The sequence below is a fragment of the Primulina tabacum genome, chromosome 3 (genome assembly GCF_025594145.1).
Source record: "Primulina tabacum isolate GXHZ01 chromosome 3, ASM2559414v2, whole genome shotgun sequence".
NCBI lineage: Eukaryota > Viridiplantae > Streptophyta > Magnoliopsida > Lamiales > Gesneriaceae > Primulina > Primulina tabacum.
The window spans coordinates 13860433-13874193 of record NC_134552.1 but is presented as its reverse complement, the minus strand read 5'-3'; the positions used below and the strand labels follow the sequence as shown (position 1 = coordinate 13874193).

Below are 13761 nucleotides of genomic sequence, written 5' to 3'. Positions count from 1 at the left end.
CATAGATCTTTCGATAATTTAAGGTAATATATAAAAAAATTTAGACATATTACATCCGTCTTTATTTCTATTCGGTACAAAAACTACAATGAAAACATCTCATAAACTTGATTTATGAGACATATCTCTTATCCGAACTGATTCATAAAACAAATTATTTTTAAATATAAATATTAATAAATCGACACGTCTCACAAGATAACGCCTTTTTTTAAATGTCAGTCTTTGTTGTTTGTTTTCTCGTTTGATCATTAATATTTTTATAATTATGTCTTCATTTCGTCATAATGACGATGACTAGCAGTCATCAAATGTCAAGTCTTTACACTACTTGGGAAAACCCAAAGCCAAAAACAATAAAGTACAAACAGATCAAACAGCTGTCTTTTATTATTATTATAATTATAATAATTATTATTTTTCATTGACATTCAAACCTTGAAAATTGGAATTATACAAATTGACTAACTTATAGTAGTCTATTTTGAATTGGAAATTCTGTTACGATTGACTGGAAAATTGAAATGACAAGCTCACAATTTAAGACTCTTAAATAATATATGGAATAGACATTATAAGAAGTTGTGGAAATTTTAAATTAAGTAGAAAATTACAATATAACCAATTTTTTCCCCCTATTTTTCTTAATCTTCAGAACTAGTTTTGCAATACCATTAAAATATAGAGTATGTTTCTTGTGAGACGGTCTCACGAATCTTTATGTGTGAGACGGGTCAACCCTATCGATATTCACAATAAAAAGTAATATTCTTAGCATAAAAAGTAATATTTTTTCATGGATGATCAAATAAAATATTCGTCTCACAAAATACGACCCGTGAGACCGTCTTACACAAGTTGTTCGATTTTTATAAGTACTTCTCATATTGTTAAATTGTAAATGACCATAGTAAGAGATAATATATAATATAAATGAATAATGGAGCATCCAGCCGATCCGATTCAAACTGTCGATGGAATTTGAAATATTTTTTTTAATTTAAATTGGAATTGAATACAATTTTTCGTTCGTTAAGTGTGAAAATATTATTTGTCATGGCTTGATTTCTCCCTTCTTTCATAATTTTTGTCTTTAAAACACTCAAAAACAAAAAAACCTCATTCAATTCTTCACCAAAAAAAAAAAAAAACTCAAAACAAATTTTTTATTGGCAAAAACTTGTGTGAGACGGTCTTACGAGTCGTATTTTGTAAGACATATATCTTATTTGGGACATCCATGAAAAAATATTACTTTTTATGCTAAGAGTATTACTTTTTATTGTGGATATGTGTAGTGTTGACCCGTCTCACAAATAAAGATTTATGAGACCATCTCACAAAAGACCTACTCTTTTTTATTTATCTCACACTCAATTTAAATATCTCAACTACTATTTGGAGTCTCACAATCAACTCATATTATCATTTTATACATTTCATATATTTTTATATTTGTAATTTATATATATGATGTACTTTTTATATGCCTTACTTATTTTTCATAAAAAAAAATATTTATTAATTAAAAAGTCTAATTTTTTTTAAAATTATTATTTAAAATTTATACAATTAAAAAAAATAATACACAATGACAAGTTGCAATTGTTTCTGAAAGACCCGATAAATTTTTCGTGTGTATTAAGAAATTGTAGGATGAATGAAAAAAAACGAAAGATTTCATGTGTATTTATAGACAAAAACCACTAGTCAAATTTTTAAAATACATTACAACGATTAATTGAAAAAAATTAAAGCAAAAAATTTAAAAATAAAAAAAAAATCAAATGGATGAATTGATTTTTTAAAAATACCAAAAAAAAGAGTCATTTTTAAAAAAAATTTAAAAAGAAAAATGAGTGCTCCTTTCTGACCGAAGGAGGGAGCCGGGAGCGCCCCATCTTCCAAGGATCTCCCATTGGGAATGCCTTAAAATTGTAGCTAAAGTTTTTGAACAAAGTTGCAGTCCAAAAAACCTTTGAAAAACAAGTTTTTCTCGCCTATTATACTTGGCATCTATTCATCCAATTGCAATTTGTAAAATGGTATTTCCAAAGAATTCTGAACCATAAAATTTCTACTAAAATTAATTTGATGCAATTTTTTTTTTTAAAAAAAACTCAGAATCACACGGTATACATTAGGTATTTATGTACATTTACATCTCATATGCACAATAAAATTAACAAAAGGGGAGAGACCAAACCATCAAGAATTAGCATCTACCAACAAGTACACTAATACAGGAGTTTCAATTTTTACCGGCCTTCGATTACAGTCAAGGTGACATTGTTCGAAGAACATTTGAGTGAAGTCTTTTCAATTTCTGGAGACCTTTTACTCAAAGTAAATGCAGGTTGCCTTGGATGAGGAAGCTCTGCCATCTCATTACTCAGCAATGTATGTGTGACAGAAACAAGCAAATAACAAAGGATGTTGGAATGAAGCAGTAAATGATCACTGAGTTCCAACAACCTTTGTTGTGTTGGAATGGATCAGTTGGCACTTATGGTTGTTGGAGATTTAATAAAATAAATCTATAAATCATGTGATCAAATTCATATATCACAACACGCCAGGAATTCATGTCGAATTATCAGAAAATATAAATAACAGAAAATATGTATCAGAATCCCTCGATTGATCTAACGTCGGAATTATGGATCTTCCAAGATAACAGAGAATCGACCACCTTATTCTTGCATTTGATAGAAGAAGGAGGGATATATGGAATATGTGTGCCGTATATATTCTGTGTTATTCTCTGTGCTTTGGGGACTTAGCAGTCTTCAACCCATCATAGAAGACCTAATTGGGCTGAGTTTCTACACATAAGGTGGACTATACCTATTTATTTAATACTTTGGGAACCCATAATTAATTAGATCACTTTATTGGTCCTTCATTAGATAATTTGTCCATGTACAATTACTTAAATTATGTGAGCTCACAAAATAATTCCAACAATGGTATCAACGGCCGAACTAAATTTCAAGAAGAAACAAGAAAATATGGACAAGAAGAGTACTTGAAGCCTGAAATCCATGAAACTTCAACCTTTTTTCTGCTATTATCATTCAACTGAGCATACAGTTCTGAATCATCTCATGATAAGAATCCATAGGCGGAGAACTTGTCTTGTAGAAGATTTTTTTCCCATGCATGCAAATGTCTTTCTCATGTTGAATTTTTTAGAATGCTATTTAATAGAACAAAAAAAAAAAATTGAATTAATACATTAAGTTTTCAAAAATGACTTTAATACACTATATTTTTTTTTGTTTTGAGTCATATTTAATCGGAATGCTGACGCGATATCGTAAAATACCTATGTGAAACAGAAAATGTTGATGTGCCGTAAAAAATTATTGACTTGTCTGATGTCATGCCAGTAATTGAATCAAAATAGACAAAAATTAAAAGTTAATGTACCGAGTTAGAGTTTAAAAACCTAAAATTGGATAACTTAGTGGATGGTTTAAAAATTTTTTTTGGCATTTGAGGTAAAATGGTCTTTCATATAGTTGTTGGTTTATTATTATGTCGGAAGCAGTTACTGAATCAGTTAGGAGAAGAACCAATAGTGAGCGAACACGTGGTTGAATCTGTTACATACAGAGCTTCCCGCGCACTGGAAGCGGTTACTGGTTTAAAATTGCTCTTCAGTAGCTGAATGAGTAGTCGATTTCTTCTCTAATCAAATCTCACCTGATTCCGAGTTATACGATGAATTTCGCGGATAGGACTTTCGAGCTGAAAGAAATCGAAACGCTTCGAGGCCATACCGATAGGGTTTGGTGCATCGCCTGGAATCCAGCCTCAGGAGTCAACCGTGTCCCCGCCATGATCGCTTCATGTGGCGCCGACAAAAAAGTCATCATTTGGGAACAGGACCCCGCCACTGGCTCTTTCCAGTGCAAGGTTCGGCGTGACGTGTTTTAACGCAATGATTTTTTTTATTGATCTCTTCTATTCGTACTCTAGAGGTGTTTTCGGGTTGAGTTAATCAAAGAACTTTAATTTGGTGATAGAAGGGGTAAATTGCTGACTTTGGTTTATTGAATTTGCGAGGAGTTTGAAAGTTTTCTGTTTTCCTTGGATGACAAATGTGAGGTGAATGACACAGATTTTCTGGTGTTTATTCAGCATGTGTTGGACCAGCATGCTTCAACTGTGCGATGGTGTGCTTGGGAGAGATCTGGCAATTTATTGGCAACGTCAAGTCTTGATGGTGACATACGCATTTGGGAGAATGTCACGGGAAAATTCAAATTCACCCATGGTTTAAAGGTATTTGCATTTTATTGGATCAAGCAAAACATCATATTTGGAGTAGAGTATTAATAATGGTTTGATGGTCTATATGATTGTTTATTTATGCTTTCTGAGCCCTGTGATGAAAAATCTAAACATGTGTCTAGAATCACTACAATGCTCCTGTAAATATCTCTTGGAATGCATCTGGCACGATGCTAGCAACCTGTATCCCACGGCAACCAATATGGATATGGCAAGTTGCATTCACTCTCACTTTTATAGATTTATCGATGGTGGCAGCTAGTGCAGGACATGTTAAAATGATTCAGTGGCATCCATTGAAGGATATACTGTTTTCATGTGGCTTTGACAATACTATCAAGGTATGTATGTGTATTAAAAATAGAGTTCGGAGTGTGACAGAATCAAATGACTGAAAATCTTTGTAAAGGTGACTCTGCTTGAATAATAATTTTCTTTTTCTTTAATTCATATCACCAACATCTGCTGATGAGACATATATAACTGCTGTAGATTTGGGTTTCGGATTTGCGCATGATTAATTGGGAATGTGTGCAATCTTTAGGTGAAAGTCACAGGTAGTTTCAGAAACTGCTCACTATGTTTAATCGAATCCACACCAGAATCACGTTCACAGCAAATTAAATTTTGTTTTATTTTGCTTGCACAACACAGTCCAATATCTTGTCGTATGTTTTAATGGCCATAACGTGCAACGTATATTTCAAATTTGCTTGACGTCAAAAAATTTTGATATTTGCAATATTAATTATTTTCGAGGCAGATGTTGCAATATTATATGACTTGAGAAGTTGGGTGGTGCATAATTGCCTTAACGAAGAGTAGAGATTTTAAAAAATACCCACAAATATATAGCGGCCCTTGCCCTGGAGGACAAAAATTATGTGAAAAGTTATTGTACAGAGGGTAAAAGATGTCTGTGGACAAAATGGGTCGTACATTTTTTTGTCGCCCCTCAACGGCTCAACCCATCAGCAATATCAATATAACTTGAAACCAAATCTCTAACTTTGTTTCTACTCACCCCTTTGCACTATTGCTGCTATGATATCAAATGACTTGTTTTTCATGATGAAGAGTTTCCACTTCTTGCATTGGCCAGTTACATTGTGAGAGTGTACAACCACTGGCAAAACAACCAAAACCACATAAATTCTATCACAACAGTCCAAGCTGTTTGGTGTATTTTCCTCATGTTTCTAAATGTTCGAGGAATTTTAATTAATTGTATAAGGTATTGATTATTTAATTTGTACAGTGCTTGACTTCTAATAGCCAATTTTTTGGGGAAAACCAATTGCTATGTATACTCTGATTTTGATTTGTATTTTATCTTGGTTCTTCTCCAATGCTTGAATTTTGCTTTGCTTCATTAGGTCATAAAGCTTCTATATAGTCTTAATTGTGTACTTGTGCATTAAGAATTTTTGCTGATTGAAAGTGTGTAATACTTTTAAAATCTAGTACAACTGTTTTTATGTTTCAGTGGAGGCATACATACAATCCAGGCCTTAGCTTTTAATGCGAAGGCAGACAAAATCGTTGCCTGTAGGTACGCGTGAATCTTTTCTCGTTTCTAAGCTTACAAATGCAAGTGAAAACAGAAGTGCCAGCATGTTAATTTTTGTTTTTTAAGTACTTCCGGCAAGAACATATGTTTAGTAACTATAGAGTGCAGTTATGGTCTAGAAGTAATTTCGTAAAATTGATTTTGTAGTGATGATCTTTCCATTTCGATATGGAGTATTGACGTTGAGATGATACGATATGGAGAAAGAAATGCCGCTGGGTACGCAATGCTTCTCCATTTGTATTTGATCCTTCACCTGCACAACTGCTTAAGATAATAATGCAGTTTGCACTCAAGCTTAACTGCACCGCTGCTTAAGATGCCCATGCGGTTTGCTCTCAAGGCTTAATTTTTTCTTTTTCCCTTCTCGTGATGGATGTTAAAGAAGACTTTTTGACTTTGTATTAAAGTCTTTTTTGCTAAATATCCAAATATGTCTTGACTTAAACACTAACATTTATGGTAACAGGCTTCAATATTAAAATATTGCAGTCAACAGTCAGAAAGTTCAAAGTAAGAGATTAAAAAATGTTGAGAATCGTAGCTATTGGCACAATGTGATCAGTGATTGTGCTTATTAAAGCTTTTGAAATTTATTTTATGTCATCCATCTTACCCTTTCCATTCCTCAGAGTTACTCCATATCCCTGTGTTTGATGTACCTTGCTTGGGATTCTTTTTCTTTGTAAGGTCCAGTTGGTCGGTCTGTGGCAGCACAACTTATCTTTAAGTTTGTTTAGCTTCTAATTGATTCTACATTTAGATTATCTAATGGAAAGATGTAAAGAAAGAGTCCAAACATTTTCAAAAGCATTCGTCAAAATTGACCAGTGTGCTGTCGTGATTTTAAAATTATAAATTGTTTATATACAACTTGGTTACATATTCTTGTACATTTTTGCAGGACACTTCTATGTACTCTTACTGGTTATCACAACAAAACAATTTTTTCTGTTAATTGGTCAAGGTAGCAAGATTTTATTTATTGTTAATCTGATTCTTTTTAACCATTCTCTCTATTTTTGGTTAATTTTTTCATTTCAATTGGTCAAATATAATTAAAATTGCCTGATCTCATTTTGAGTGGTGGATGTTACAGGAAGGAAATAATTTGCAGTGGGGCAGATGATGGTGCTCTATGTTTCTTTGTTGAGAATGAAGATGGATTGGTATAAGTTCATAAATGCAATTCATCGTATGATTAATTCTCTGGATTTTCTTTTAAATAATCATCATTCATTTAAATCATATACAGTTTCAAATTTCCCAATTTCTTGGTTGCCATGTATAGGAAATGTGTGTTCTTTCTGATAAATGAGTTTCTAAGCAATAAGGTTTTGAAACACTTTGTCTCAATCTGCTAAGTGAAAATTAATATCGTAAAGAACCTCAAAATGGTAGGACGCCTGTTTAAAACCCTCTGGCTTCAGCAAAGTTGCAACTAGCAGGTCCATTTTCCAGATCCTCTGTAAATTACTATCTCTTTTATGCGGCTATCTCCACGTGATAAAACTTTTATGCTCATCAGCCTCGGTTGAAATGTCATTTTTTTCCATAAAATCATGGCATCAACTGCTCTCAGGTTAACTTGCACCTATCTAATTGAATGCTGTGCGTCCTAGATATAAATTGCAGCTGGCATTGACATCCAGCATTAGAGTTTGTCTATATTCATTTGGATCGGAGCTGAATAATCTCAAGAGTGATCCATTTATCTTGAATATTTTACATTCCTGACTTAGTAATGATTATAATTCCTTCATTTCTTCACAATAATAATATTTTTTTTGGATATTATTACAGTTTGATGGACCTACATATAAATTGCTACTGATGAAAGCCCATGCTCATGATAAGGAAGTAAATTCGGTTCAATGGTGTCCCAAGGTTAAGAATCCAACTTCATATATATATCATATCCCTTGAGATAAAAATTTTATATTCTGCATAGCTTTGTAAAATAAGTTGACCGAATGCTATGAGATATGCCCAAAAACCTCTGAATTTTTTTTTTGGGTAACATTTACATAAAGAAATATCTGCAGTTTGAAGAACCAACCTGAAAATCTATGTCTACCAATTGTATGTGTTGATGACCTCTCTGAATCATCGGGTACCAACATAAATCTGCCATGCTGAATATGATGTAATGGTTCTTAATTATCATATATTTTGATATTTCTCAATCTCAACAATCTTAAACCTCGCTTGGTTGCAACAATACAGGATAGCAAGCGGCTTGCCTCTGCAAGTGACGATGGAACAATTAAGATATGGGAATTAGCCTCTCTACCTCCTCTCTAAACTGCCATCACAGCTCTATGGTCAGGACCATCCTACTATGCTACTGTGGTTTCCGTTGCCCTTTTGTAGAAATATTACTGCAGATGATTTTCATTTTCCGGTAACTTCTAAAGAGTAGTGCACTTCCTTGTCAAGTTCTTCGAAGTTATACAGACATGCATTGCTACTTGAATTTGATGAGACAAAGCATTAAGATGGAGTTTTGAGTAAATAGATTGTCAGATGCCTTTGTTTCTCTTGTACATGCAATTAGTGGATGTTCCTTCTCCATGTTAAATATCATTAATCTTGATTAAAAACTAACACAAATTTTACATTATAAAAATTAACTATGAAGTCTATTTAAATTTTTGTAAAAGGAAAACTGCATAAAAGAAACACTGCTACAATGACGTCCAGTTAATATAGGACATAACATAAATATTTAAATTCTAAATAATACAATCTAGAAAACCAGCATAAATGATATAATGTAACCAAAGAAGTATGCTCTTCAAAACATAGGAATGATGGAAAGGTATTTGTTACTAACATGTATACACAAAGATTAAAGTAATAAATGACAATAATTCATCAAACTTTACAGTGTATAGTATTTGAGAAGTTCGAATTCCTATAGTCCACCGGCAACCAACCTTCAATGATAGTCAAGGTGATATCATTTTAAAGAACATATGATTGAAGTCTTACCAGTTTCAGGAGATCTTTGATCCATCAACATGTAAACACAAAGATTAAACTATAATATTATCAAACTTTACAATGTGTAGTACATGGCATGAGGAGTTCCAAGTTCCAATTCCTACACGCTACCGGCCTTCGATTATAGTCAAGGTGACATCATTTGAAGAACATTTGATTGAAGGCTTATAAGCTTCTGGATACCTTAGATTCAAAGTAAATGCAGGTTGCATTGGATGAGGAAGGTCTACTATCTCCTTACTAAGCATCGATAAAACAGTAGAAATATTTGGCCTATCTTTAGCAATCTCTTCAACACACAATAGTCCTACATTTGCATATCTCAATATCTCCTTTTCCATTCGTGAATCATGTATTAAAGGGTCCATCAAATTGACAATCTTTTCTTCATTCCACAGTTTCCACGCCTGCAAACATTCAGAGAGTAAAAACCATATATGCTTATCATATATATATATATATATATATTCGTGATATTATTACAGCAAGTTTAAAAAGAGGGATCTACTTTTATAAAAATTTAAGAAATCAAAATATATGTGCTGATTTAACTAATAATTTTATAATCATTTTACAAAATTCAAATATAAACTGATTTTTTAGTTAAAGTGATCAACATTTTAATTTTGTACTGCTTGAAAATTAATTTTATGAAGTAATATTACGTTTATAAATGGCATATAATATACTCTTTAAATAAGTTATTATATTAGTACATTTATGTACACACCCCCAAACCTCTCTACCCACTAATAAATGTAGCTGTTAAAATATAAAATTACTGTTAGTTAACCTCCATTAATTCTAATTTAAGGGCAAATAGTTTTAACACATTTTCCTCATTGTCCTGATTAACGTAGGATGACACCTATATTTCAGATAAAATAAGCACGGCATTTTATTTATTTATTTATTTGAATTTGGTGAGATCCTCTAATTCAAAGAAAAACTCACATATCCTATGAGACTCGGGGATTGCTCATCATTCTCGAAGCAAGCATTTCTGCTTCCACTTATAATCTCTAGCAACAGGACTCCAAAGCTAAAGACGTCGGATTTTTCTGAGAATCTTCCATGTACTGCATATTCTGGGGCCATATAGCCACTGCATCACATTAAGTCACCATAAGTGATAGAATGAAGCAAGAAAATAATAGAATAAAGCACCAAGTGCTCACTATGTTCCAACAACCCTTGCTGTATTGGCTTGATCTTCTTTTCCTCCGAAAATTCTTGCTATTCCGAAATCAGATATTTTCGGATTCAAATCTTCGTCCAGTAAGATGTTACTAGCTTTTAGATCTCTATGAATTATTCTTAACCTTGAGTCTCGATGAAGATAAAGAAGACCTCTACAAATTCCCTCGATAATGATCACTCGTTGTCGCCAATCAAGAAACCCTTTTTTATGTGATTCTGTAAATTTGAATCCAGTCCAACATTTCATGAAACACTGAACAAGAGAAGAAGAATCTTAACAAAATCCAATGCTTTGTTCAGTAGAATTGACCTTACTGTTATTAATCAAGATTTGGGATATAAAGCTGTAACATGGATCATACTTTCACCTATATTTTATGCTACATCCTAAATTACATCTACATTTATTTTATGTTGAATAGGCTAAAAACTCCATAAAACCACCTGTATTTGTAAATTGATCTCTGAAACTCCTTGGAGTCATTTTTTTCTGGTATATTGCTTCTTGTGCCTCAATATATAAAATTATTATCCAGAAATTAGAGTTCTTAACAACTGAATTTATCCTTCTGAATGTGATAGGAACATAAATATGTTCCTTTTATAAATTCTTTTTCACAAAAATCTCTCCAAACAAATATTTGAACTTTTGAGAGTGTTATAAGATGAATAAGAAACATTCATAATAATATTATTTACTTTCGAGTTTTAGCTAACTGATCTTTCACAATGGGGTTTAATATAATATCTTTTGGTATAACGGATGGGCTTCCTAAGCAGCTAACACTTGACATATTAATTGGATTTTCATTCCATTATAAGACACATGACAAACATTCAGACAGTGATATTGTCACCAAATCAGAAGAATGCATCAATTACTCACCAAAGAGATACGCATCCAAGCTCCCATTGGGCATGTATTCATAAACAAGCATATTTTCTTCACCCTCCACACAGCAACCAAGCAGTCTTACAAGATTCCGATGCTGAAGCTTAGAGATCACCTCAACCTCATTTATCAACTCCTCCACTCCTTGACTGGAGGATCTTGAAAGCCTTTTAACTGCTATTTCTAGTCCATTTGCTAAAATCCCCTGCACACCAACCCATCACCTAATTATTTGATCAATATATGATAAAAACCTTAAAGTTTATGTACCTTGTACACTGGACCAAAGCCTCCCTGTCCTAGTTTATTGCTTATATTAAAGCTGTATGTTGCATTTGAGAGCGTCTCAAAGTCAAGCAATTGAAACTCCTCCAGTTTAACTCCGCGCACATTATCTTTGATCCCGGTATCTTTTGAATACCAGGAGATGGCTGGATACCTTTCCGAACCTCGGATAGTGTTTTGCTTGCTTCCAGCTAATATATATTCGTCAGAAAATTCATAGACCAAGCGAAAATGTTAGTTATTGAAATGATATCTAACAAAGAATTCGTTGTAGTTATATTTTTATTAAGAAATGTGTTTTTTGAGTAAATACCTCTACACTTCCACAGAAAGTATGCACATAAGGGAACAATTATCAAAACCGGAATTATTGTAGCTGCAGCGATTGCTTTGTGGTCAAGAACTTTTTTGAGTTCATCTATTGCTGATCTAAAAGCTAGACAATGAAGAATGTAGAAAAATCTAAGTTTTGAGACTAATTCTGCGTTGAAATTAATATTCCTGAACTAAAATGAATTCAATTTTTTAGCAAAAGGAGGAGAATTCATACCTAATTCTGAATCTGCCAACCTAATATACAAGTCTGCGCCACCAGTAGGAAACTTCTGCACGTCGATTAAGCTTTCAGTCCACAGCATACACCCAATGCCTGCATGATATGCATAAGCTAAACAAGAACAATTATTCAAGCATCGCATCCTACAATCTGGATCTAAAGTAGGAATCCACCTCAAATGATCAGGAACTTTCACTGTTTCCAGTCTCAAAAACCCATCTTTTCCCCCCATTTCACCCACAGCAGAGTTCTTCCCACACTCGAGCAGAACCCTTCTCGAGCATCCACTTGTCCAATTTCCTGCACTCCATTCCTTGTTGTTTTTTGGTTCAAATCCAGGCATACATGAGCATATCGGTCTCTTCAGAGCATTACAGCTTCCAAATGGCCCACACTTACCATATACATTACACTCAGTCCGAATCGAGGACCATGATACTTTCCAATCTCCTGTTTGATCATCCCTCATCTTCTCCTCTAAATTCCCAGATGCATTCAATTCATAATACAGTAGAGATGAATTATAAGACGTGAAGGCCATATATGCAGTTCCAGGATTACCATTTACAACTTTGATTCCACGCCGATGAAAAGATTTCATCTCAGGTATCCCGATGAAAACTTGACCGTCCCAGGGACCGCTTCGCCAATAAGGAGAGCTGTCTAGCCACACGAAACATTGAGGAATCTCAAGAGGTTCAATTGTAAAGGTGAATCGGCCAGGCGCTGGATCAGAAGGGCTTCTCCATGAGGTCACTACGTTTTTCTTATTTGTAGTTAAATCAGTATAAATTTCCAGATTCTCAATAAATGAATCGGAAGCATCTAGGAAACTTTCCCAAACAATTTTACCATTTGAGTTATCTTGTAACACCAGGTTCCCTGTATCCAAAAGCTGAGCACTTGAATTCAGGATCGAATTCGAAACATTTGGTGACCATAGTATCTGCTTTTTCCCGTCCAAGATCACAAGATTTCCATCTCCTGAAATAAGCAACGTTCCGTTTGCATCATTCAGAGGATTCTCTCTATTAGCCACCCATATCACAGTCATCACTGGTATATTGTACATTATACCAACATATCGGTAAGTGCTATTAACTGGGGTGAAGAAACCCAATTTGAATTTCTGCCCATTTGAAACCAAAGTGTCAGGGTCTCGAATGGATTGGTTGGCGCTTATGGTATCAACGGCAGAACTAACTTTCAAAAAGAAACAAGAAGATATCAACAAGAAGAGTACTTGAAGTTTGAAGCCCATGAACTTTCAACTTTTTATGCCGAAGTTTTTGTATCCACAATTCAAGCTCGAAGCCAGCGCCGCAAAATGTGGAAAATTAATGGAGATCGATGGCATGAGTCAACCAAAGAAAGTCGGCCGTAGTTATATGCGGGCTCCATGCTGATTAATTATATCGCTGCGTATCTTGGTTGCGATGGCCGAGCGGCGACGAATTTGCTGCGGGGAGAAGCTCGAGGATTCGACGGATTCCTCTTCTTTGGCTTCAAGATCGAGATTGACGACAAAAGACAAGTGCATACAGTGGATACTTACGAATAATGATAGAAAGTAGAACAAATATCGTACGGACAATTACATAGTTAGATTTTGTTTTAATTATTTTATCATATTTAATATTTAATTTATCATAATATTTTAATAATATATTGAATTTTTTTTTATTTAAAACAAATTGATGCATAAATCTGATTATACACATAAAATTAATCATTTATTATTTACCTATGGTCGATGGCTACAGTAACAGGGTGTGTCCATACTTTCATATCATAGAATTTTATATCATTATCATTTTTTATAATAAATAAATCGTTTATTTAAAGAAACATTTGTATTTTTAATGATGTAAATTGATATATTTTTAGTTTTAAGCTAAGTTTGGTACGAGAGATCAGGTGAGTTTATAGTTTTTAACCCACCTAATCCAATGT

At 33.5% G+C, this 13761-nt stretch overlaps 2 protein-coding genes across 4 annotated transcripts; one reads left to right on the top strand and one right to left on the bottom strand.

The window, feature by feature from the left end:
• Positions 1-3548: 3548 nt before the first annotated feature.
• Positions 3549-8430, top strand: LOC142540610 (protein CIA1-like). Of its 2 annotated transcripts, none has more exons than XM_075646895.1 (10): positions 3549-3921; positions 4147-4290; positions 4422-4640; positions 4792-4856; positions 5786-5851; positions 6017-6088; positions 6774-6836; positions 6969-7038; positions 7673-7756; positions 8096-8430. In XM_075646895.1, the coding sequence occupies exons 1-10, from the start codon at positions 3727-3729 to the stop codon at positions 8171-8173; spliced, it is 1056 nt and encodes a 351-aa protein (XP_075503010.1). In that variant the 5' UTR covers positions 3549-3726; the 3' UTR covers positions 8174-8430. The 2 variants fall into 2 exon arrangements, with proteins under 2 accessions (XP_075503010.1, XP_075503011.1); XM_075646896.1 differs by lacking the exon at positions 8096-8430 and adding an exon at positions 7915-8087.
• A 211-nt stretch (positions 8431-8641) lies between these two features.
• Positions 8642-13362, bottom strand: LOC142540608 (G-type lectin S-receptor-like serine/threonine-protein kinase At1g11300). Of its 2 annotated transcripts, XM_075646892.1 has the most exons (8): positions 13052-13362; positions 11803-12937; positions 11566-11688; positions 11238-11443; positions 10962-11172; positions 10054-10291; positions 9830-9980; positions 8642-9282 (listed from the first exon to the last, which is right to left on the bottom strand). In XM_075646892.1, exons 1-8 carry the CDS (start codon positions 13067-13069, stop codon positions 8983-8985), a joined length of 2382 nt encoding a protein of 793 aa, XP_075503007.1. In that variant the 5' UTR covers positions 13070-13362; the 3' UTR covers positions 8642-8982. The 2 variants fall into 2 exon arrangements, with proteins under 2 accessions (XP_075503007.1, XP_075503006.1); XM_075646891.1 differs by having other exon boundaries at positions 11803-13362.
• Positions 13363-13761: the final 399 nt, after the last annotated feature.